General features: G+C 42.7%; 1 protein-coding gene across 1 annotated transcript; it reads left to right on the top strand.

Annotated features, from left to right (window-relative positions):
* Positions 1–331: 331 nt before the first annotated feature.
* Positions 332–7384, top strand: LOC136620465 (oocyte zinc finger protein XlCOF7.1-like). Its single transcript, XM_066595250.1, has 5 exons — positions 332–473; positions 550–673; positions 750–814; positions 3436–3556; positions 6174–7384. Exons 1-5 carry the CDS (start codon positions 378–380, stop codon positions 7103–7105), a joined length of 1338 nt encoding a protein of 445 aa, XP_066451347.1. The 5' UTR covers positions 332–377; the 3' UTR covers positions 7106–7384.
* Positions 7385–24957: the final 17573 nt, after the last annotated feature.

The raw sequence follows: 24957 nt of genomic DNA, 5'->3' as shown, positions 1-24957 counted from the left end.
CAAAGAGTTCCTTCACTAATAGGATTATAATACAGGGATTATTAGAATGTTTTATATAATAAACACCAAAGATATATGATAAAGAAAGATAAAACTTTATAACATAAGTTAATTAGCGATGGGTTAGCAACATAGTAATTATGAAGATAGTTACGATTTGTAGCATCTAGAAAGTGTAATACGAATTTCACGAGGAAGAAGTCAAGGGCAAAAGCTGGTTCTTCTCTATGACTGAGAAGGTGAGGGACTCTGTAGATGTATGTAACACCGTTTATTAATCCATCTCTCATCAGGATTATACAGCAGTGAAGAAGACTTCTAGTGAGCGCTGGCAGAACTTTGTGTCTGAAGGTTATGGAAGAACCCTGAGCCCAATAATGGGGCCTTCAACTCACTACCCGATACATGAGGACTTCAATGGGCAGAAGATCCTGGAACATGTCCACAAGATGACTGAGCTGCTGACAGGAGAGGTGACACTGCGGGGAATGGGGGACATTATACAGTAACAGGAGGGCTGTGGAGGATGACTGTATATTGTGTTGTCAGGTTCCTATAAGGTGTCGGGACGTCTCCATCTATTTCTCCATGGAGGAGTGGGAGTATTTAGAAGGCCACAAGGATCTGTACAAGGAGGTTATGATGGAGGATCAGCAGCCCCTCACATCACAAGGTAATAGACATATAGAAGTACACATGACCTTAAGTACTTGAAGATGGAGTCCAGTCACTGTATGTGTGTCTTACAGATAGATCCGGTAAGAGGACATCACCAGAGAGCCGCCCCAGTCCTCTCCATCCACAGGATTATCCGGTACGTGGAGAAACTCCCTATAATCTGTAGAAGGCTCTGAAGGTTCTGCATTCAATACCAAATTGTCCCCAACCCTTTGAGACGAACGTTCAGTTTAAACGCAGAAAACGACTGAATGGCGAACAAGAATCACGCGCTTCTTGTTTGTTCAGTTTCAGCCACCATAAGGATCAGCGGCGGCTTGTGCGCTTATCCTGCAGTTTAACCCCTGATCGTTCACTGTGTGACATAGGAATGTGGAACAATGAACGATTAGCGGACGAAAACTGTATGATTGTCAACAAGAAACAGGCTGCCGAGTGCGGATGTGCTGGTGATGGCGTTAGCGGCTCGTTTGCTCATCGGGCAAAGAAGAATTGTGCTTTTACATGGAACGATAAGCGCTCAGTGTAAACACAGCCAAGAACTGGAAGACAAACGAGAATTTGTTTCCTTCTCATTTGTTACATGCAAGTAGAAAAATCATTGTTCGCTCATTTACATATTGTTGCGTGTAAACAGCGATCGTTTAGTCATTCACATTCACTGTATATGCAAGCTGCTCCTGTGAATGATAAATCTCTTAGTGCAAAAGTGCCCTAACAGAAGATTCTTTCCGCACTGAAACAACTTAAGGCTCATCTATCTATGCTGAATCCTAGTTTCATCCGTTGGTATCTTCCATATGAGATAATTTTTCTGATGACCTCGCCAAGGATAGATATATGCATGAAACACTCAAGATGCCATGACGTATGTCCGTTTCTCTGTCTCTCTTTCTCTGTCTCTCTTTCTCTGTCTCTCTTTCTCTGTCTCTCTTTCTCTGTCTCTCTTTCTCTGTCTCTCAACAAAAATTTTCCAATGGCGCACGGTGGGGAGGAGCCAAAAGCTGGGGCAGGGTCGAACACGGCTGTTTTTATCTGTAGGTTTTACATGCAGGTCAGTTTTTAAACACTCTCCCGCTGCAATCACCAACAGGTCAAGGAATTGTATCTCCTTTCTAGAACGCGGTAAATTTAAGTTCAGTATAGATGGAGTTCAAATACTGCTGAAACTCCATCAGTTCTGTTTTGGTACCCAACCATATGATGAAAAAAATCATCTATATAGCGGTACCAGCATCTCAGAAGATCCCAAAACCTCGACGTGTACACAGACTCTTGTTTAAATTCGCGCATGTACACGTTGGCATACGTTGGTGCCACATTAGAGCCCATGGCTGTGCCCTGTCCCTGCCCCCCCCCCCCAAGAAATAATTGTTTGAGAGGATGTACCCCAACAGTGACAGGACAAAGCTACAGCAACCACAGGATAAATCACAACCCTCTAGATCGCCTTCCACTGCTCTAAGTCCCTGTCCATGGGTTATAAACGTGTACAACACAGTCACATGCAGGGACGCCACTACATATGGTTCTGTAAGTTTAAATCATTAATTTTCTTAAGAAAATCCCCAATATTCTTTATGTAGGACTTAAGAAAGAACCTAAGAACCGTATCTAAAAGGATGGTGGAGATATTGCTGCCTGCTCCACGATGGTCATGACATCATATCTGGAGGATTTCACTTAAAAGTTAAATAATTAATGGCATTGGTAACAAAGGGGCATTAGTTTGGAGGGTGCGCTGTTTTATGTATTCTGAATGGCAGAAGAGGTCTTCCTCATACATGTTGTTGGGGCTGGAGCAACGCATTTCTCCCAACAGAATAGATGATGTTATCTGTGCGGAGATCCCAAAACCTGAAGACCTGGGGGCCTAATAATCCTGTTCTTTCACCTACATTTGTTGCCCATAGTAATGTTAGAGGTCTTAACCAGACCGTTCAGCTGATGCTGTCTGCTTCCGAATTAGTTTAGATATGAGTACTCAGACAACTCAGATGGATGACCACACAGTCATGCGGTTAGCCAAAAGACGAAGTGAAGTTTATTTAGCGAAGCACGGAGGATATATAGAAGCTTGCTTACGTAAGATTTAATCACTGCGCATGTCCAAGGTCGTTGGACATCTGGAGAAAACGATTAACAATACGTCTTTCAAAGACACCGGCTACAAGGACAATACATCAACACACTGTGATAAGTTTATCAAAGCAAAAGTATCCTTTGACCAAGTTCCCAGCACAGGATGACATAGGAGGACAGATAATAAATCATGTGAGAACAAGATTAGAAAAGAAAGTGAGATAATAGTACAGAGAAATTAAAACCTATTTTTCTCCTATTTGTTCAAAAGAAGGGAAAACTAGAATTAACCCCTCACATTAACATAGAGTATTGCAGTTCTGTAAGATCTATACAATACATGTAAATATGGTAATAAAGGCAGCGGCCGGGCTTCATTTGGTCTTGTAAATGATAGCGATGAGATCACATTATATGAAAGTGGTCGATACATCAGCAGTTCTGAGGCCGTCTGGAGAATTCTGGGGTTTCCCAAACATGAAAGGTTTCCAACAGTCGTTCATCTCGCTGTTCCTTCCTACTATGTATGGAAATGTAAGTTAGACCTGCAGCTGGCTCCCTCATATAACTACTGCTGTCCTGTCATTACTGGTCATTATGCTAATTACCCATCTTCTCCGCTCATCTAACACGTTCCTCTACATCTGTCTGACTTTTACAGTATTTGTTTCCCAGCTTTTCCCTCAGGGTAATGATCTGAAGAATATTGATGCTGCAGCCATAGTGGTAAAAGAAGAGGTAAATGTGAGGGGTGATGAGCGGTGGAAGGAGGAGATTCCTACAGACACCCGTCCAGGTGAGTAGTAACCACGGAGTAATGCAGAGAACAGTCACATCTTCTGCTCTTTCATCACCTGCAATGTTTTTGCGTTACATTTTTAAGCTCTGTGTTCTGTCAGATTGTTCAGCTGCGTATTCATCCATTTAGCCGAAACACAAATTAAATGTGGATGAAAATGTGATATCGCTACAGGAGATAACCCGTGATGAGGATTTAAATATGCTGATCTCTTAAAAGGGTGTGTTAGGGATTCCCATAAATGACAGATCAGCCAAGCGTTTTCATACCATCTAACTCCTGAGGATACATATTCCTCCTGTGATAATTTGCTGGAGCTCACCGCTATGTTTGGGGTGTTGGCAGGTCTTACAATTCGGACATATTGAGGGTAATGGCTATACATGACATAGTTTCTGCAGCTGTGGGACTATGTGTACGCCTCCAGGAATATTTATGTTTCCCTGATTTATGGAAAGCCTTAACAATAATCTCATGATGCTTTACAACTTATTGTCCCAACTCTTCATTTTGCACATCATAGATTCCCTCTATACTGAGGATTGTCCATAACCGTAGAGACAGCCTTCCAAGCATTCCTCCGGCTCTGGAGCTTTTTGCAATGACTAGCATGTATCCAGGTGTCCTGTCCTTCCAGTTTGACTGAATTGGCAGTTGTCAACTGGATCTGGTATGGACTATAAAATGTTGGTTCAAAACTTTTTCTAACATGTCTTTTGAGGACAACCCGGTCCAGGAAACAAAATATGTGACCTTTCTTTTGAGTCTGAATCTGCAATCAAGGAAAATTCAATATATAATTTCATATGGGGACAGCTTGGTGTTTCTATTATGTATGGTTCTTGCTAAGTAGGAGGCTAATAAAATGTCTACCTCTATTACTTTGTATGATCTGTGGTATACCATCTATACAAATTTCTGTGTTCAATATTTTCTTACTTGTAGTCTTGACGTTGGAATTTGTCTTTTTTTTTTAAATTTTACAAGCTACAACTCCAGCCAGCCTGAGAAATGGTCTATGCAAACCAACACCAACTCGCAGAAACTTACCTTAAGTAGCTGTATGTAGTCAATCTGCAGTCACTGGAACAGGTAGTCTGGCTTTTGAGTAACAGCGAGGAGGTACTTTGGTAACTTTGGCTGGGTTTATCGGGCGAAAGCTATGCATCTCTGGACAAACCTGGTCGAAGCATTGTCGAAGCCTGGGGCAATCCAAGCAGAAGACCCTACACCACACATTATCTGCATTGACTGATGTGTGGGTCCATGGCTCAAATGTGACATCCTAGAGTAGAGCGTCTCGCAGAGGCACAGGGGTTTAACTTTCCTCCAGAATCCTTTCTCACCCAGTTCTATTTGTCCTTTTCACCCCAAAGCGTTGGTTCTGCAAAAGGAACAACAAATATTTAAACTTGATTTAGTTGCAGTCAGGTGGCTGTATGATGCATCCAGTGGGAGAAGGGCTGCCTCCTTGGCTGCTGTATCCGGTCTTCGATCCCCTAGAGCCTCCAGAGTCGTTTCCTTGGGATGAGCCTGGACCTTGATAACCACTACCTGTTTGGGAAGATCTAACACCAGATACAACAAGGATATCCTCTATGCATTCCATATGGAAGGAGTAATCTCCAACAAAAACTATTAGAAAGATAGTAAAAATAATTACCAGGTCTGTGCTAACTTTGTAAATAAAACATGAATGGATAAAGCAGACTTACATAGTTGGGGGAGCCCTCTGAATCATTGTTGTCAGTTTTATCAAGCCCTGGTTTTTTGCTCTCCCTGGGACGCCGCAAGGTGGAACATGTCTGGGTGACTTTAGATTAGATTTTTAATAGGGTTTTGGTGGTGCTGATTTATAAATTTCCACATAGGCTTTTGGCAGTTGGCCATCCAGGCCTAGGTTTTGGTGTGTATATGCACAGTTACACACATGATACTAACTGATGACTGCTGGTCCCATCCCATTACTGCCACCGTATTTTAAATATCATTGAATGTTGTCTTTTTAAATAAAAAAAAGTATTTAGATTATATTTCAGGGGATATCACCTATGGGTACTTTTTACCATTGGCAATTAGAATTGTGTTTATATAACCCGGAGTATTCCTAGGGCAATTTAATAATATAAGCAGTCATAATAATCGTCCAACTTTTGAAAGTTACACAAGTCCAGCATTTTGTGGCAAATCACATACAAGGTCTTCTGTTACGTTTGCATATATTAGTTCATTTCACATCCCCTCCACAAACTGCTTCTAGCTAGCCTGTTCTACTCCTGACCATTGTCATGAGTCTTTTAAGTGACCCATATTAGCCCTGGAGGATAATGTCCAGAAGTCAAGTGACTTTTATTAACTCCGGGGGATAATGTGCAGAAACAACTGTTAAATTACTCTTACACCAGTGATAACTTGGGTGATTATTACCCCATACTGTTACTGTAACTAACCAGCACCCACTGGGGTAAGTCACAGAGGGGGAATGGGTTAATTATCGAAATTTACTTCAAGCCTTCACATTTTCTATAGAAATTTTATATGCAAATGTTATAGAATATCAAATTTATACTTTATTTTATTAAAAAATAACAAAAATACATTTTATTGTTGGCAGATGCCAGTACTAGGAGCTCAGGGGAATATCGGATGTCTTCAGATCTTAACGCAGAAGACTGCAATATTGCCCAGGATACATTAGAAGAGCCCACTATTATCCCAGATAAACACTCAGCCCTTCACAGCAAACATCTATCATCTGATCCTGCTACACAGGTCCTGCTTTCTGATGCATCACAGACTACTGAGCCAGAAAAAAGTCACAGCAGGGATGTTGAATATCAAAAAGCTCCCACGGCGGAGAAGGCATTTTTACATCCAGAAAGTGGAAGATGTTTTATAGATAAATCAGATCTTGTTCCACATGAGAGAAGCCACACAGGGGCGAAGCTATTTTCATGTCTTAAGTGTGGGAAATGTTTTATGTGGAAATTACAACTTGTTAAACATCAGAGAACTCACACAGGGGAGAAACCATTTTCATGTTCTGAGTGTGGGAAATGTTTCACACAGACTTCCGATCTCGTTAGTCATCAGAGAACTCACTCGAAGCCATTTTCATGTTCTGAGTGTGGGAAATGTTTTATGTTTAAATCACAACTTGTTAGACATCAGAGAATTCACACAGGGGAAAAAACATTTTCATGTTCTGAGTGTCGGAAATGTTTTATCCAGAAATCGGATCGTCTTGCACATCAGTGCACTTGCTCGAAGAAATTTACATGTTCAGAATGTGGGAAATGTTTTATCAGGAAATCAGATCTTGGAAGACATTATCAGAGATCTCACTTTTCATGTCGTCAATGTGGGAAATGTTTTGCTCTGAAATCCAGACTTATTCTACATGAGAGAATTCACACACAAGAGAAGTCGTATATTTATGTCCAGAATGTGGGAAATGTTTTACCCAGCAATCCTATTTTGTTAGACATTCGAGGGCTCACGCAGGTGCCGAGTCAGGTCCTGAATGTGGGAAATGTTTTACCTTGAAATCAGATCTGGTTAGACATCAGTGATTCCACATGGGACAAAGCCATTTTCATGTTCAGAATGTGGGAATGTTATGGCATTCAATTCATTCTTGTTAAACATTAATATCATGGTGAACCGCATAAAAAGTGACTTAAAAAACCTCAGAATTGCAGATTTTGTCAATCAAGCCTCCAGAAAAAATGGTATAAAAGTGAACAAAATGTTTTATGTTCCCACAAGTGGGATTAATCAAGACTAGAACTCTTTTGCAGAAGAAAACTGCTCATTAAGCATTGTTGGGAAAATAAAATTGCTATTGCTCTTGGAATGCGGTGACTCAATCAATTTTTTTTTCTGTTTTTAGTTTTCTAGCAAAAGCTCCTAGAACATATGTGTTGTGATGGATAGAAGGGATACTCCAGTGGCACAACTAATCCATTAAGAACATGGTGGAAATCCAGTTTGCGTAAAGGGGTTTTCCAGGGAAAAGGGAGCAGTATCTACAGTTACAAGCGATACGGAGGTCGGTGTGGAGGCTTTTGCTCCAACCTAATAATAATAATAATCTTTTTTCGTATGGCGCCAACTTATTCTGCAGCGCTTTCAAGGCACATGGGAAACACAAACAATACGAAATTACAAGAGTATCATATTGGTATTGGTATTCAATTATTTGAAGACAAAGAGGGTGGGCGTGATACAGAAGGTACAGGGACAGGCAGTGGAGCAAGGGGGATACAGCAATGCAAGGATAATGTGATATACATTTTTTGGGAGGGGACACAAACAGGGTAGGGGTAGTACAGAATGTGTGGAGCAGGAAGTGTACATAATAGGTGAAAGTGGAGAGCCGTAGGGAGGGTCAGGGGGCATATTGTGGGGATGTGGAACAAGATTAGGTAGTTTGATATGCTTCTATGAAGAGGTGTATCTGAAGTTCTGATTGTTGGGAATTGTCCAGATGTTTTGGGGTATAGAGCATTCCAGAGGATCAGTGCTGCTCTAGAGAAGTTCTGGAGAAGAGCATGTGAGGTTCATATTAGAAGGGAGTTTAGTCTAAGTGTGTTAGTAGAGTGGAGGTTGTGATTTATGGACAGAAGGAAGGCAATATATGGTGGCACGGTGACATGGAACGGACAGATTTTAGGAATATTCCTGAAGTGGAGATGGCATGTTCGGGCCAAAGATTGGATATGGGGGTAAAGGTGAGGTCATAATCCAGTGTGACCCCCAAGACAGCGGGCTTGCTATCTGGGGCTTATGCTAGTGCTGGTTGAGGGTGGAAGTACAAGGAGGTCCGTTTTTGAGAGGCTACATTTGAGAAAAAAGGAGGACATGGTGTTAGAGATAGCAGACAGTCAGTCAGTGATGTTTTGGAAGAATGATGCTGTGATATCACGGGAAATGTTGTATAACTGGGTGTTGTCAGTGTAGAGGTGATATTGGAGGCCAAATCTGTGGATGGTTTGTCCAATTTGAGCAGTGTACATAGGGAAGAGAAAGGGGCCTAGGGCCGATCCCGGTGGGACCCCAACAGCGACGGGGAGCTGAAAGAGTGGTCAGAGAGGTAGGAGGAGAACGGGGAGAGAGCAGTGTCCTTTAGACCGATGGAGCAAAGCAGAGCAAGAAGGTCATGGTCGACCATGTTAAACGCAGCAGAAAGGTCAAAGAGGATTAGTAGGGAAAAGCTGCCTTTTGATTTGACCATCAGCAGGTTGTTTGATACTTTTTGTAAGGGCAGTTTTGGTCGAATGTAGGGGGCAGAAGCTGGACTGGAGGGGGTTGAGGAGAGTGCTATCAGAGAAAAAATGTGTGAGGTGGGAATAGCCTAAGCGTTCAAGTAGTTTGGAGATGAAGAGGAGGTTGGAGATGGGTCGGTAGTTGGCAGCGTCTGTCAGGTCAAGGGTCAGTTTCTTTAGCAGAGGGGATATGATTGAGTGTTTGAATTAGGAGGGGAAAATACCAGAGGTCAGGGAGAGGTTGAAGATGGTGGGGAGGTGGGTAATGACAACCAGAGAAAGGGACCAGAGGAGATGTGAGGGAAGAGGGTCGCTAGCGTATGTGGTGTGGTAAGCAGTGAAGAGAAGTCTGGAGACTTTTTCCTCTGTTGTTTGGTTCTAGTATAGATAGTGGGTGAGTGATGAATGCAGTGCTGAAGAGACTGGGATCAGGGCTAGCCATGTGATGTTTGGAGATTTCTTTCTGGATGTTTTGTATTTTTTTTCTTTAAAGTAGGCAGCTAGCCCTCCAGCACTGAGATCTGTCATGGGAGCTTGTTCTTTGAGGCTGAGGAGGGAGTGGAAGGTGTCGAAGAGTCGTGGGATAGTGAGGAGACAAGAAAGGTGAAATAAACTCATTGGCATGGGGGAGGGGGAGGTTGTAGGTTTTAAGCATAAATTTGAAGTGGGTGAAGTCTGCGTGCTGTTTGGATTTGTGCCACAGACGTTCAGCACATCTAGAGCATCACTGAACATAGTATGTTTGGGGTGTGAGTGGTTGACTCTGGTCACGAAGGTGCCGCTTCATCCAGCGAGAGGGGGGGACAGGGAAGACTGTAAGGTCTTGGCAAACTGCAAGTCTTGCAGAACCACATAAAATCAGGAAATACAAATAAAAGTAAATTGCAAAAACAGAGCTGAGCCTCTGTGCAACAATTAAATCTCCTACACCTATCTTATCACATGATCCGTTTGTAACACGTCAAACGCTCTCACAAGATTTAACCAAGTCAGCGCAGGATTGTCTTCATAGATACATTGTATTAGTCTAAGCTCCAAAACAAATGAGGGAAACACAAGAAGGAAAAAAGGAAGGAGGGAAGACCAAGGAAGGAGGGAGAAACATACAAAGTATCCCATTAAAAGATCCAAACCCTTTGGTGCCAGGAGTCCAGCAACCAGAAATACAAATAAAGAAATAAAATGGAGATAACCTATAAAGAACCAAAGTTCGAGATTAGAGAGAAAATAGAATACTTCTTGAGTAAAGGAAAATAATAAAAGGGAAGGTTGGCAGTTGGGTAAGGGTGGAAAGGCAGGATACAGGAGGAGTGTTGAGGGACAATCTTAACTATTCTCTTCTTGGGCTATCAAGATTCATGAAAATTTATGTAAACAGGGTCTCGAACTCCGCAGCGGACAGAAGTCCAGCCAAGGCAGCCATAGCATTAGACATTTCTCTGTCTCTCTTATTGTGTTCAATAACTGTATGTGAGAAGCAGCACACACTTTTACCATAAACATGGTGGGAAGCGAACAGCTGATGCAAGTAGATCCCGACCACGGATCCAATCTTCAAGCACTTCCAAAGAAAGTAAAAGGAGCAGCAGACTGGTGCAAAAGTAGAAATTCACATCCTCAGAGCACAGAGGATGCCTCTTTATTCAATTTCACTGAGAAACCTAGAAAACGTTTCGGCTGGACACCCAGCCTTTTTCAAGGCTCTTATTATGTTCAGCATAAAGTTCTTCTATGTGGCATAGTTGTGCCATTTCCTGCTGCCACTCACTCATGCAAGGCATGTGGGCCATTTGCCAGTGTCATGGGATCACCACCCTCACCCCTGTCAGAAAGAAGCTGAACTCTGAACGAGCCTGGCAGGATAGAGAGTAATGCTATTTGTGGGGTGTTTTGGATTGTCTTCCTACTCATCAAATTGTATATTGAAAACACTTTGTCCCAGAAAGTTTTACCTGATCACAACTCCACCATACGTGGATCATCATGCCCCCGTCAGTCTCACAGCACCAACACTGGTCTGACACAGAAGGAAAAATGTGCTGCAAACGTACAAGGTATCTATACCATCTTGACAAGGTCTTATAACTTTTTTCTTGAGTGACACATGCAATGGACAGCTTGTGTGTAAACAGGCATGCCTTCTGCCAATCCCCGGTGGATATTGCAGCCCTCAGGTCATTTTTCCGGGCCCGCTTAAAACCAGGGTCCGTATCACAGGATTCCAATATAAATAGTCTGTATATTAGGAAAACTATATATGCCAGAATAGATTGCAAGGTGAACAACTTCTTAAATGGTGTCAGTGCCCTCTCAAAGGAGCCACCAAGTCCACATGCTGTGAGGAATAAACACAACTGGAAATATTCAAACCAGGAGAGGTCCAGTCCCCCAAGTTTATCTCTTAAGTTCCTGAAAAGTTGACAATGATGCCCCATTGAGAATATGGTGTACCTGTGTGCCTTCCTGTTCCTCCCAACCCATGAATCTGTCTCTAATCTGGCCTGGTGGAAAAGCCAGGTTGTGAAATACAGGAGTGAGAGGGCTATTCTTCCCTGATAGACTTTGTTCTCGTATTTTCTGATCCAATATTCTTAGTGTCTCCTGCAGTAGGAAGTTAGGAGAAATGGCCTGAGCCCTGTTACCGGCTCTAATCAATGGGACAAGATTTATAGGGATGGAGCAATCTTCCTGCTCCAGGGCCACCCATTGCTTGCTATTCACGTGGTATTGCCAGCCTACCAGATGCATTAAGATTGCTGATCTGTGGTATTGCCTGAAGTTAGATCTTAGAATGGTAGAGTTGGAAGGGACCTTCAGGGTCATCAGGTCCGACCCCCTGCTCAGTGCAGGTAACTCCACCCCTCCCCTAATTTTGGGAAATGATAGGTACCGACTTCCCAGTCAAGGTCTTTGTCTGCCCCATACAAACTTGATCATGGCCGATCTTAGTCTATTAAAGAATTGTAGTGAAGGGGTGATAGGGATCGCTTGAAAAAGTTATAGGAACCTCGGGAGTATGACCATTTTAACGGCGTTTATTTGTCCAAACCAGGACAAATGTCGACAGCATATGTGGGCAGGTCTTTCATTGTTTTTATTCTAGAAGCATCATATAATTCAGAGGGAACAGTTTAGTTTGGTGAGCAGGGATATGCACTCCCGGATATTGTATAGCCTCTTTTTTTTCATTTAAGCGGGCCATTTTCTGCGATATGCCTCTACACTACCAATGTTAAAGAAATGTTCAGAGTCTCTGATTTAGGGTTATTAGTTTTAAAGTTAGACAGATGCCAAAACTTCTCAAATTCCTGCAACAGGGATGGCAGAGTGGTAATATATAGCAAAATATTGTCCACATATAATGTCACCTTGTATTGAGCAAAGCCAATTTATACTCCCTTAATAATAGTGTTATTCCTGATCGCCACAGCCAGATGTTCCATAACCAGGACATATAACAATGGAGATGGGATATTCCTGCTGGGTGCCATTTTTAATGCTAGTTGGGGATGCCAGTCTTCCATTTACTCTGACCTTAGCTGTGGGATAAGTATACAGGGCAAGGACCCTGAACAGAAATTTGGGGCCCAACCCAATCGGTTTCAATGTCTCGGTCACGAACCCCCAATGTACCCTCTTAGGCTTTTTCAGCATCGACGGATAGTAGGCACATGGGGTCTGATCTATTTCTCACCCTAGATGTTACCAGTATGGTTTTAATAATACTGTCTCTGGCTTCCCTGTCCCCGACAAAGCCCGCCTGGTCTGTATGGATAATGGAGGACATGTGGGAAGTTAGTCTGTTAGCCAGGATTTTTAAGAATTTCTCATCCACATTTATTAATTATATTGGTCTAGAATTGGTGGAGATCCTTGCCCGGTTTTGGTATGACGTTTATATGCACCTCCAGAGAATGCTGAAAAGAACCTGCTAAGAACGGGAATAACTGTTGCCGCAGGAGCTTATAAAAAGCAGGTGTAAAGCCATCTAGCCCCAGGCTCTTCCCTTCCGTGACCCACGCACTAGTAGCACTGACATACATACCTGTTTCAAACAATTAACGAAACATTATCGCGCATACACGCGAGGATGGTGGGAGGTTCAGGGTTTGCAACGTTATGCAGAAAACAAAATCGTCCCTAGAGGACTACGCAGTTCGATATTACCCCCCCCCCCCCCGACTCAGAAACATTGAGTTTATGTCTAAGTGGGAGAAAGAGGCGACGGAGTCCTCTTTACGACTTATCCAGCTATTAATCACTGAAGAAAAATCTATATTGATTAAGAGCCAACAAGCTCTAGATGAATCCCTCGAACAGGCGAAAAAATGTGTATATGATCGCGAATATTCTCTAAAAGAAAGAAGTCTACAAAATAACATCGAAAAATTTACTCTGCAAATCAAGGAGAGAAAGCACAGCCAATTCAACCGTGATATGCTCGATTTTAAAGAGAACAGAGCTTACACACTGAATAGATCCAGATCGGATATGGAAATTAGCTCCTCCGATACGGACTATTCAGAAAGTGAAAGTTTATCAAGAGATATGATCAATAATTCAATATCTATTCTCGCCGGGGAAGAGGTAGATTCCAGTCTAAAGGCAGAGGAAGGAACCGCTATCCCACAAATACAAATGACACTGGTTTTTTAGGACCAGTCATGCCACGCTATATGCTACGAGAAAGAAAAGGAAATTAACCCCTACTCAGGCAAATGACAAATCTAGATATGCCCAAAACAATGATACAACGCATGATAAACTGCAAGTTATTAATTTGTCAGATCGAGTATTATCCGCAGAGGCGGTGAGCGTTTTGGAGAGGGGGCTGTCCTTCGTCCCGACGAGCTCCTACAATCCGTTCGTCTGGACGAAGGACATCTCCCTCTTCATGCGCAAACTTAGATGGAAAAAGTTTCATATACAGCAGGACAAAAAACAAACCTTAGAGTATGGCCTTTCCGCCATGGATATGCCGATCCTGCGCGATCTCCAACAACTGGAAAACGAAATGAACTCCACCCCAGGCCAGGGTCCATTCACCCAATTAAAATTAAAAAACGCATCGAATCCTCCAGCTCTGCATAGCCCGCTTTTGGACACATTTGAGCGAATAGTCATGAAAGAAATCAGAAATATAGACCAGAAAGATTTCAGAAAAAACACAAACATGTCCCAGAAAGAAATGTCAGCCCTAAAGTCATTGGAAAATGACGAAAATATTGTCCTGAAACCGTCCGATAAAGGCGGGAATATCGTCGTCATGAACGAAACACAATATTCAGATGTTTGTCTAACACTACTACAAGACAAAAATACATATGAGAGATTACCATCAGACCCGACGGTATTATATTCCAAACAGTTACTCTCAATTGTGGAGAAAGCTATGATGAAGAAACTGATCAGCCCATCCGAATTTGAATATTTAATACCTAAACACCCAAGAGTGGCTACCTTTTATATACTACCTAAGGTCCACAAAGGGCTGTCACCGTTACGGGGTCGACCAATTGTCTCCGGGATAAACAACATCTCCCAAAATGCTAGCATATACATCGACAAAATATTAAGACCGTTCGTTTCGGCACTCCCGTCGCATGTCGAGGACACGCTTGATATGCTACGTCAATTGGACGGCATTCACGTTGAGGCAAATGTTCTGTTGGCAACCCTCGACGTGGAAAGTCTTTACAGCTCAATCCCTCATGACCTTGGATTAAAAGCTGTAGCACACTTTTTGGACCTAAAAGGAGCCCACTTCACAGAACATAACATCTTTGTGAGGGAGCTACTTAGCTATGTGCTGACACATAACTACTTCCTGTTTCTGGGACACGTCTTCCACCAGCTCAGGGGCACCGCGATGGGGACATCGTGTGCCCCATCGTATGCCAACTTGCTCCTGGGCTGGTGGGAGGAGAAATTCGTATTTTCAGAGGAAAATATGTCTCAAACTGGTAACATTCTAACATGGGCTAGGTATATCAATGACATCTTCATTCTGTGGACAGGGAGTAAAATCAACTTCGAGATGTTTGTGGAAAAACTTAACAACAACTTGAATTTAAAATTCACTGCGGAATGCGACTCATCTACCATCACATTCCTGGATCTAAGAATTTCTAAGGGTGAGGATGGCATGCTAATAACAACTAATTTTCGTAAGGAAACAGCCACCAACTCCTTACTAACTTGGCACAGCCATCATCCGTATCCGCTCAAACGTGGTATACCCAAAGGTCAGTTCCTGCGTATTCGCAGGAACTGTTCCTCGGACAGGGACTATATGATGGAAGGAAACAAACTTGCCACACGTTTCAAAGAAAGTGGCTACCCTGAGACCCTAATAGACGAAGCATATGATTATGCAGCACAACAAACAAGATCTCAACTACTACAACCCCGTCAAATGGAACAAACAGACGTGCTCCACATTATAGGCACCTACGATACAGGTGCCTCCAAAATTAGACAGATCCTCACGAATTTTTGGGATATCTTGAGGGACAATGAGGATCTGCAAGACTTCCTACCGACCATTCCATCAATCACGTTCAGAAGAAGACGCAATCTGCGTGATAGGTTGGTGAGGAGTCACCTGAAACCTAACATCCCCAGCACAATGTGGTTGGGTAGACATAGATTCTTGGGAACATTCCCATGCTCGAATTGTGCTGCTTGTACATTTATTTAAAAAAGCCCCAAATTCTGCTGTTCAGTAACCTCAATTGAATATACGAATCGTGAATTTATAAACTGTCGTTCAACAAATGTAATATATCTGGCAACCTGCACATGCCCACGTGACTATGTGGGTAAGACGAATCGGCAATTCCGCCGCCGCATACTAGAACATGTAGGGAACATCAGGCGCCACGAAATCACACCAGTGGCATCCCACATGTGGGAAGTGCATGGTGGGGACATTACACAGATACAATTCCAAGGAATTGAAACAATCCGACCGGATGGTCGCAGAGGTGACTTAGACAAATTGTTATTACAGAAAGAAACGAGTTGGATCTTCCGCATGCAGTCAGTCATCCCTCTTGGGCTAAATGAGAGTATATCCTTCAACAGCTTCGTCTGACATGTGTCTGGAATTTATGCGTATTTGGATGCGCATTTTATCGGAATTATAGCCTCAGTTGTCATTTGCCTGAACTTATGCATTTATGCATAGGTGTTCCATCAGAAGTCTCGTAACCATCGCGCCAGTACAACTAGTGCTTTTACCATCAATTTATTCAGTACCATAAAATCTTATGAACATCTAAACATGCATATAAGTCTTATATAAGCAATTTTTGGACGCCATACACTATCTCTTTAATCGATAGACGAGCTTGAACACAATAAACCTTTTTCAGGAATCACGTGACTTACCTCCTTTATAATATAGGTACATACCACCATGATAAGAATACAATTGCTTTTGAGCAACTGAAGTGTACATTTACATACAAGTACATAATCATCATATGGCATGTATATATAAGGCATCTTTGATAGAGGCCTCTTAGCCATATTGAAGTAATGTTATCATGCGAATTTGTACCTATTTCTTCTGAAAAGGGACTATACGATCAGAGTCAAACATGAGATCCATCCAGGTTAATGATCATAGCAGAATGGCATAATGATGAAGAAAGAAATAGTAAGATTATGATTAACGAAACAGCTGCGAGCTCATGTAACATGAATCTGAATTAGCTCATTATTCTCCACCTCCTCGTAAGGTACCCAATTGACTCAACAACATTGAATGTTTAAATGGAGTCTGACTGGATACCGATATTAAAGAGTTAAATCAGTGGTGGTTGAGCGATTCTGCGATCATGTGATATAGATTCATATGGGTCTGCTCAGCTCCGCCCCCTGGTATAGATTGAAGCTGTTCCCCTAACATTAGATGCCGAGTGGACGGAGCGCAATGTGCTGATGAGGCGGCCGCGTCACTGGATGACGTATGTAATCACATGACACGGACTTTGACCGTCAGCCAGCCTCCATCCAACCGGCACGGCCCCTGAAGACAACCACCAGTCCCCATATGGGCGGAGACGGGTGCCGTGATAACGTCACGACGTGACGCGGATGATCAGGTGACCGGGAGTAAGTCACATGACCTACAGCTCCCAGGAAGCTACTGATAAAAACGGACTTTTCACTGCATCAAAGATGCTATGCCATACAGCAATGTGAAGGGAAGGACTCATGTTACATCCCCCAGGTAAAGAAAATGCCAACTATTATTGCCTATAAAGGAGGAAGAAGTACTTCTAAAGTGATTGTGCTCCACTTAACCACCATGGTTACCATGATGTGTATGGGCGGTGCATTAAGTATACCTGCTATGTGGATTGGCCGCTGCGGGGTACACACCCCAAATGGGTGTAGCTATGTAACCCTTATTTAAGAAGCTAGGCTACACTGATTCAGTATGCTGGCAGCCCACCACCAGGACTGTCATGCCGCCGCTTGTTCTATTTATTTTATGATTTCATTCTGCTTTATCTGATCCTGATAGGGGGGAAAATCTTACAACCCTTCACTAGGCTGAGAGTTTGCCTGACTGCAAAAAAAACCCTATTTAGTGGGAGCTATATCATCTATAGCTTTTGAGTACATTAAAACGCACCTACTAAAAGGATCTAATAGACAGCGACGCTTTACCTGGGGAACCTTTTCAGTGTGCAGATTATCTGGGTATTGACCAAGATATCACTTTAAGTGATAACTGGGCACAGTTCCTCTAGGAAATATCATTAAGCTATCAAGTATTGCATATCAGCCTATATGAGGAATTATTGCAGCGATCACTCCTCATAGTGGGGTACTAATTTAATACAGTACCCTATCGATGCTTACTAGAGATGAGCGAGCGTACTCGGAAAAGCACTACTCGCTCGAGTAATTTGCTTTATCCGAGTATCGCTGTGCTCGGGTCTGAAGATTCGGGTGCCGCTGCGGCTGACAGGTGAGTCGCAGCGGGGAGCAGGGGAGAGCGGGCGGGAGAGAGGGAGAGAAAGATCTTACCTCCGTTCCTCCCCGCTCTCCCCTGCAGCTCCCCGCTCCGTGCCGGCACCTGAATCTTCAGACCCGAGCACAGCGATACTCGGATAAAGCAAATTACTCGAGCGAGTAGTGCTTTTCCGAGTACGCTCGCTCATCTCTAATGCTTACTCATTGCTTCTAATCGATGCTTATTTATTGCTTCTAATGGATTATAGTCCTAATCTATAAGAAATTTTCTATATCCAGTTGATGACTGGTAACCTCTCTCCAGGGAATCATACCAGGAGATATTTGAGCCCCTGAGGAGCCCACGTAGTGGGCGAAACGCGTAGGGCGGGCAATCAAGAGGTCTATTTAAACATAAAAACATCTTGTGTCTATTATACATTGGACTATATGAGTTGCATTTAAATTTCGGCTGACTACGATCATTGTAAACACATCTTATTCAGCTTCGAAAAAATTCATAGGTTTTTGGAATATTAAAACAAAAAAAAACCCCTAAAAAAGAGTTATCTTTGGACGTAAAAGATATAATAAAGAAAAACGTCCAAGACTGATACTGATCTTGAAGTGTTACTGTATGATATAACTTCACATTCTCTACCTTCACATTCCCTACCGGGTAGCGGATTTTTTGTTTGTTTGTCCATAAGGTTTTTAAGCAATATTTATTAAAAGTTAATTTTTATGAATTCATATTTTTGGGTCCTAAAGTTAGCTTCTTCCCTTCCATGGTAGACTTAATAACCTCCTCAATCTCCTCTGTGGTGATGTAATGGCAAAGCTGTGTCCGTTATATATTCTCTTATGCGGTCTCGTAGAGCCCTCAGCTCCAAATCAGTGAATTGACTCCTTATCTCATAGAGTTGCGCATAGTAACCCCGGAAGGTCTCCAAAATCTCTTTAGGATTGTGTCAATTCCCGCTGCGTTCTTAATGTGAGTATTCATAGTAAAACCTTCAACACTGATCTCTATAGTGTAAGTAACTTTAGTCTAGTTTAGCTTTGAGCTCGATTCTGGTCTTCATCGGATCCGGCAGTGTGGATAGTGATAGTGTTTGTGCGTGGTTTCTAGCACATGTATCTGCTGGAGTAAAACAGATATCTTGGCTGCTCCATTTCTTTGGGGTGTATCGTCTGAGGCATGTACCGCTGTAAACCTATTGATAAGTTCCTTTATTTCGGCAGCACGCGCACTGTCCCTCAATAAATTATCATTCAGACGTCAAGTCCACTAACGGTTGACCTGGTCTGGTAAAGAAAGGCTCAGAAAAATCGAGACATGGTCTGACCAGATCATGTAGCCAATGCTACCTGTAGGGTGCCAGGACAGCGTGTAGTGGCCCAACAAAAAGAAGTCAATCCTACTTTAAGAGTTGTGTGGGTGCGAGAAGAAGGCATAGTCCCAGTCTTGTGGATGTAAAATGCGCCAGTATCCACAACATGAAGTGTATGTAATGTACACTTAAGAAATCTCAGTTGGTTAGTGGAGACCCTGCCTCTACCCACTGATGTGTCAATGTCAGGGCTTAGAGACAGGTTGAAATCTTTCCCAGCAACAAGCACTCCCTCTGCTACTCAGCCAGGATATTCAGAAAGGAGATGTATGCTGTGGCTTGTTGCTAATTTGGTGCATACCAGTTAGCTATGGTGAATTTGGTAGCCCCTACTGATATCTTAATGATTGCATATCTGCCCTGAGGGTTAGGTCATTGGTCTATTAAGCAGTGGGACACTGACCTATGGAGAGCAATAGACCCCCCCCCCCTCCCCCCCAGGAACGACTTTCCGGGTTGGCACTGTGGAACCAGTGAGCAAAATAACTCTCTCTAATATCTGGGACGTGTCCGACTTTGAAATGCGTTTCCTGCAGCAGTAACCCATGAACCTGTTGCTTGTGCATATGGTATAACATCTGTGCTTTTTCTGAGAGGTGTTGAAACCCCTGAAATTAAGGGAACTAAATTGGAGTGTTGCCATGGGTGGTTATAAGGGGTAAGTGGGGGGACCAAAGACTAGTGGCCTGACCAGTAGATATATGTATACAGGTGGGTGGATAGGGGAAATTAAAAAGAAAAGACAAACAGACAAATCAATTGAAATCAATTCCAATTTAGTGTCTGCACACCAAGATGCAAATTCCAGCTGGATAGTGGGCTTGCAAACAAAGGAGCCTCCCGCTGCCCGGGGAGAATGGCCATATGTAAAACTAGAGAATGCAATTAAGGCATTAGTTGTGACCTAACATAATGCAACTTGAAAAGGACATCACAATAATAAATACTGCACCCCAGTACCTCCACCTCACCCCCAAACTGATAAGCATTGTGAACATTCTCATCCCTCCTGTGTTCGACTAACTCACGTGTCATTTGCAAAGTTCCAACTGGATCATCAGCGGTGAGTACTCGACTTTGTGTAGTGTCTGAGTAGGGGTAATGCCTAGCATCTCCTGTTGGAAGTCCTTTACCCTGTGCATGTTCAGTAGCGGTCACCAGCATCATGATGCTCGCAGCTTGTTCTTCTTCCGCCCACTGGGAGCTAGCATTTCAGGTAGGATTGGAGTCTGGGGGAAAGTCTTTCTCCTCTTGTTATCCATTGAAGCAAATATGGGTGCCTGCCAGATTGTAACGGCCAATTTTTTCATTAGGTAGCGAGAGCAGAAGGGCTCAGCATCCTCTCTCCTTAATAGCTAGGCTGCGCCCCCGTCCCCAATTGTATTTATACATAGCTATTTGGTCACCCCTTAGCCGTCTTTTTTTCTAGGGTGAATAACCCTAATTTTGATAGCCTCTCTGGGTATTCCAGTCCCTTCATTCCATGTTTTAGTTTATTTGCCCTTCTTTGAACCCCCTCCAGCACTGCAACATCTTTCCTGAGCACCAGCGTCCAGAACTGTGCACAGTATTCCATGTGGGGCCTGACAAGTGCCTTATATAGTGGAAGAATAATGTTCTCATCCTTCGCCCCTATACCTCTTTTTATGCATCCCAAGACTTTATTTGCTTTTGCAGCATCTCACTGGCCTTAATTACTCCAATTAAGTCTACAGTCAACTTGTACCCCCAGGTGTTTTTCCACATCACTTTTCCGTAGCAGTACCCCATTTAGTGTATATTGGTGACATCCGTTTCTCCTGCCCATGTGCAGAACCTTACATTTATCAATATTGAACTTCATTTGCCATTTTTCTACCCAAGTCCCCAGCTTGTCTAGGTCCATTTGCAGCCATACATTGTCCTCTTATGTATTAATTATCTTGTATAGCTTCGTATTATCTGCAAATATTGATGTTTTACTGTGCAGTCCCTCTATCAGGTCATTGATCAATATATTGAACAGAATGGGGCTTAATACTGAACCCTGTGGCACCCCCCTAGCAACGGTGGCCCAATCAGAGTAGGAACCATTTATTACCACTCTCTGCTTTCTATCTCTGAGCCAGTTCTTTACCCAGATACACAAGTTTTTATCCAGACCGAGCTGTCGCATTTTATATATTAACCTATTATGCGGCACGGTGTCTAATACTTTGTCTAAAAATCCAGATATATGAGATCAATAGACTCTCCCAGGTACAGCCTAGAACTTACTTCCTTGTAGAAGCTGATCAAATTCGTCTGACATGATCGATCCCTCATGAACCCATGCTGATCAGGAGTTATACCGTTGTTTTTCTTGAGGTATTCCAGGATGGCATGTCTCAGAAACCCCTCGAATATTTTTCCAAATATTGAAGTGAGACTTACTAGCCTGTAGTTACCAGGCTCTCTTTTAGACCCCTTTTTGCATATTGGGACCACATTGGCATTGCGCCAATCCAGTGATACAAGCCCAGTCTCAATAGAGTCCCTAAATATAAGAAATAGTGGTCTATTTGTAACGTCACTTAGTTCCCCTAGAACTTGTATGTGAAATCAATATGACTCCATGTTCTATCTTATGTGTAGCCATTTTGTGAGCAAGTAGTCATCTTCTGTGTCTGTTTTCTTTGTATTTATTTGTTGTTTAATAAGCCTTGAGTGAATCACTAAGACTTTTGTTCCAGAAGATAGCTACTGTGGCCTTTAGAGTGGCGGGCGGGGGAAACTGACATGTTCCTAGCTGCTCACATATGTTCCTAAATATTCTCTCTAAATAACTTATTGTTTAGATTTATTGTTCCAAGAAGTTAATCATGTATGGTCAACTCTGCGCCTGTGTGCATTTGGTTGGCGTTTTAGATGTTAAATCTTTTATCTTGTATATTTATATTTTGTTTATATTTCTTTGACCAATGGTAACAAATGAACTATAATAGATTTGAATTATTGTAATTGAACATGTGACCCTATAAAAGGTGTCGTTTGTCACTCAATAAACAGATTACTTTGGATCACATCCTCTGTTGTGTGATTTAATGTTAGTCTCCTGAGCTCAGCTTATCTCTAACAAACTAAGAATTTGGACCCCAATAGCATATTGTATAGCAAATATTGGTTTGCACTAACAAACTCTTTGGTGTATTCCATCTGGGCCTGATTATTTTATCGAGTTTAATCCTTTTAAACCAGCTCTGCACTTTTTCCTGTGTTCGGCAAGCAATAATTAGTGGGAGGTTTGTTTTATTAACCTGCATCTTCTTTGACATTTCTTTTTCATTCATGAATACACTTGAGAAAAAGCTATGTAATAGATTCGCCTTCCTCCCATCATCTTCTATGGTTTCTCCTGTATTATTTGTTAAAGGGCCAGATAGTTTAGGGATATTTTTGCTCTCTTTCACTCCGACCTCTGTGTATGTGTGGTGCTGACAGCTTGCGCCCGCTCAGCTGCCCGGTCGGGGTCTCGAGCGACGGATCCAGGCCAATCAACTATTGATGACCTATCCTGATGATAGTATTTCCCTGGAAAACCCCTTTTAGGTTTCTAGCATTAGAGATACTATGTCTTTCCTTGTGGTGGGTGGATATAAACCAATTTTGCACAGAGAGAGTTATTGGGACTTTAGATTAAGGGCGCCATTACACAGAACGGCCTGTTGGCTGCAGATGCTCGACAGGTCGTCCCAGCAATAATCGTTCCTGAGCTTTTACAACATGATGTTCAGATCTGGTGACTGTGCTGGCTAGGGAAGATGCTGAACCCCATCTTCATAGTCCTGAAACCCCACCAGGACATAGCAAGCTGCATGGATAGGGGTATTACCATCATGGAAAATAGCATCTCTGTGAGGAGACCATGTGTGTACCATTGGTTGGACCTGATCAGCCAGAATGTCACTATAGTCCTCAGCAATTGCCCTCTCTTTTAACCATGACAAATCCACCACCATGCTTGACTGTGGGAAGTAGGTGGGATGACAGGCTTCCATCGACGTTCACCAGGCGTAAACACATTCTATAGAGGGAAATAACATATTCATTGGACCAACCACATCAGCAGAGCAGGAGTTGTGCTCATGGCACCACTGTAGTTGTCTTCGTGTATTCATTTGTGTATTGCTGCTCTGCTATAATAACTCAGTTTGTGATGTTCTCTCCTCGCTGTAATGGTCGAGAGGATGCTGGAAATAATGACTGAGCTCAGCAGTCACTTTGGCTGCAGGTGTCTTCCTCTTAGAAGTCACAATCCGCTTCACCGCCCTTCTATCTTTCATCGAGTCTACACGTTTGGCCATTACTGTGGTCATCAGATGATGTTTTGCCTTCAGGGGTGAATTCTGTCACCACTTTTGATACTGTACCTCCTGGCATACCAAGTAAACTGGTGGTTATGCTGACAGATGCAATGGTCAGCATGGCACCATAATACCTAATGTAGCTGTAGTGTCCCAGAACCAAAGTTCATGTTATACCCCAGTGCAAAGTTGCCATGTGGTAGCATAAAGCATATTTTTCACGTGTATAATAATATATATTGTTTGTACCTTGCATTGTACTTTTTTGTACTTGCAGATCCTTGCATAAACTCAGGTTATACAGAGATATAAGGGTTAAATTGTACAGATGAGATGTGATTTTGGTCTTCAGGCAGAACCTCAGCGAATTTTGCAGAGTTGTGTTAGTTTTTGCAAAGTTAAATTCTCGTAGATTTACAAAGCAACACAATCCCCGGGAATGTGGAGGGGCCAGACCGCAGACAGACAGGCTGAGTTCAGTTTAGGATGGAGAATGGGAGAATCAGCAACCTAACAGCCCAGTGAGAAGACCAGAGAGAGATCTCAGTCAGCAAGGGGAGCAAGCGGAATACAATAAATGAACCTTTCCCTCTGATATTGTAATCACTTACTCATATCAACGTTACAATCACACACAGTTTCATTTGATTCCAACAACTCCGAGGTTACATTTTCTTGAGACGAGTGTATATGTTACGAGGGAACCGCGAGCAATCCAGATGATTGGAGACAACACTGGTCACAACTTACTTTAGAAGATCTCATCATGGATTCTGTAGTGATTGTTACATTGTAGGCAATGAGCTGCCCTCTATCAGTTCTCCTAATCAGCAATGCCTTTGGTCATAACAGTTTACAATTAATTTCAGAGCTACAGTGATTATTTGTACAGATATACAAAAACATGTTCCCTACCTGCGCATGCACACACACAGCTCTGCTGCATACACTGCAAAGCTCTTGGATATGACAAACCCTCAACTCCAAGTCAGTAACAATGCTAGTGCATGCCCCCATCATGTCCCATCTAGACTACTGCTACACCCTTCTCTGTGGCCTCCCATTCAACGCTCTTGTGCCTCTCCAATCAATCCTCAAGGCTGCTACCCAGTTTATCCACATCTCCCCCATTACTTCCCTGCCTCCCTCCTCTGATAATCCCTTCATTGGCTGCTTATTGGCCTGCAAATCCATTTAAAGTTATGATCATTGATGTACGAAGCAGTCCACAACCTGCCCCGTCCATACATCCCTAACCTGTTATCCCGACACCTCCCTACATATAACCACCCATATACAACCTCTCCCATCCGTACATCTCTGACCTACAGTAATATTCAGATACTTTTCTACATATAACCTCCTATATACAACCTATTCAATCCATATATCTCTGACTTAGAGTAATATCTTGATACCTCCCCACATATAACCTCCTATATACA

The sequence above is a fragment of the Eleutherodactylus coqui genome, chromosome 3 (assembly GCF_035609145.1).
Source record: "Eleutherodactylus coqui strain aEleCoq1 chromosome 3, aEleCoq1.hap1, whole genome shotgun sequence".
Taxonomy (NCBI): domain Eukaryota; kingdom Metazoa; phylum Chordata; class Amphibia; order Anura; family Eleutherodactylidae; genus Eleutherodactylus; species Eleutherodactylus coqui.
Note: the sequence above shows the minus strand (reverse complement) of the source record. Positions and strands in the feature narration are given on the sequence as shown.

What these genes read in the sequence shown, in the direction of transcription:
- LOC136620465 (XM_066595250.1), top strand. Translation starts at nt 378, where the DNA reads ATGGGGCCTTCAACTCACTACCCGATACATGAGGACTTCAATGGGCAG. An exon ending in GCAGCCCCTCACATCACAAG is followed by an intron (nt 674 to 749) that starts GTAATAGACATA and finishes TGTGTCTTACAG; the next exon opens with ATAGATCCGGTAAGAGGACA. An exon ending in TCCATCCACAGGATTATCCG is followed by an intron (nt 815 to 3,435) that starts GTACGTGGAGAA and finishes TTTGTTTCCCAG; the next exon opens with CTTTTCCCTCAGGGTAATGA.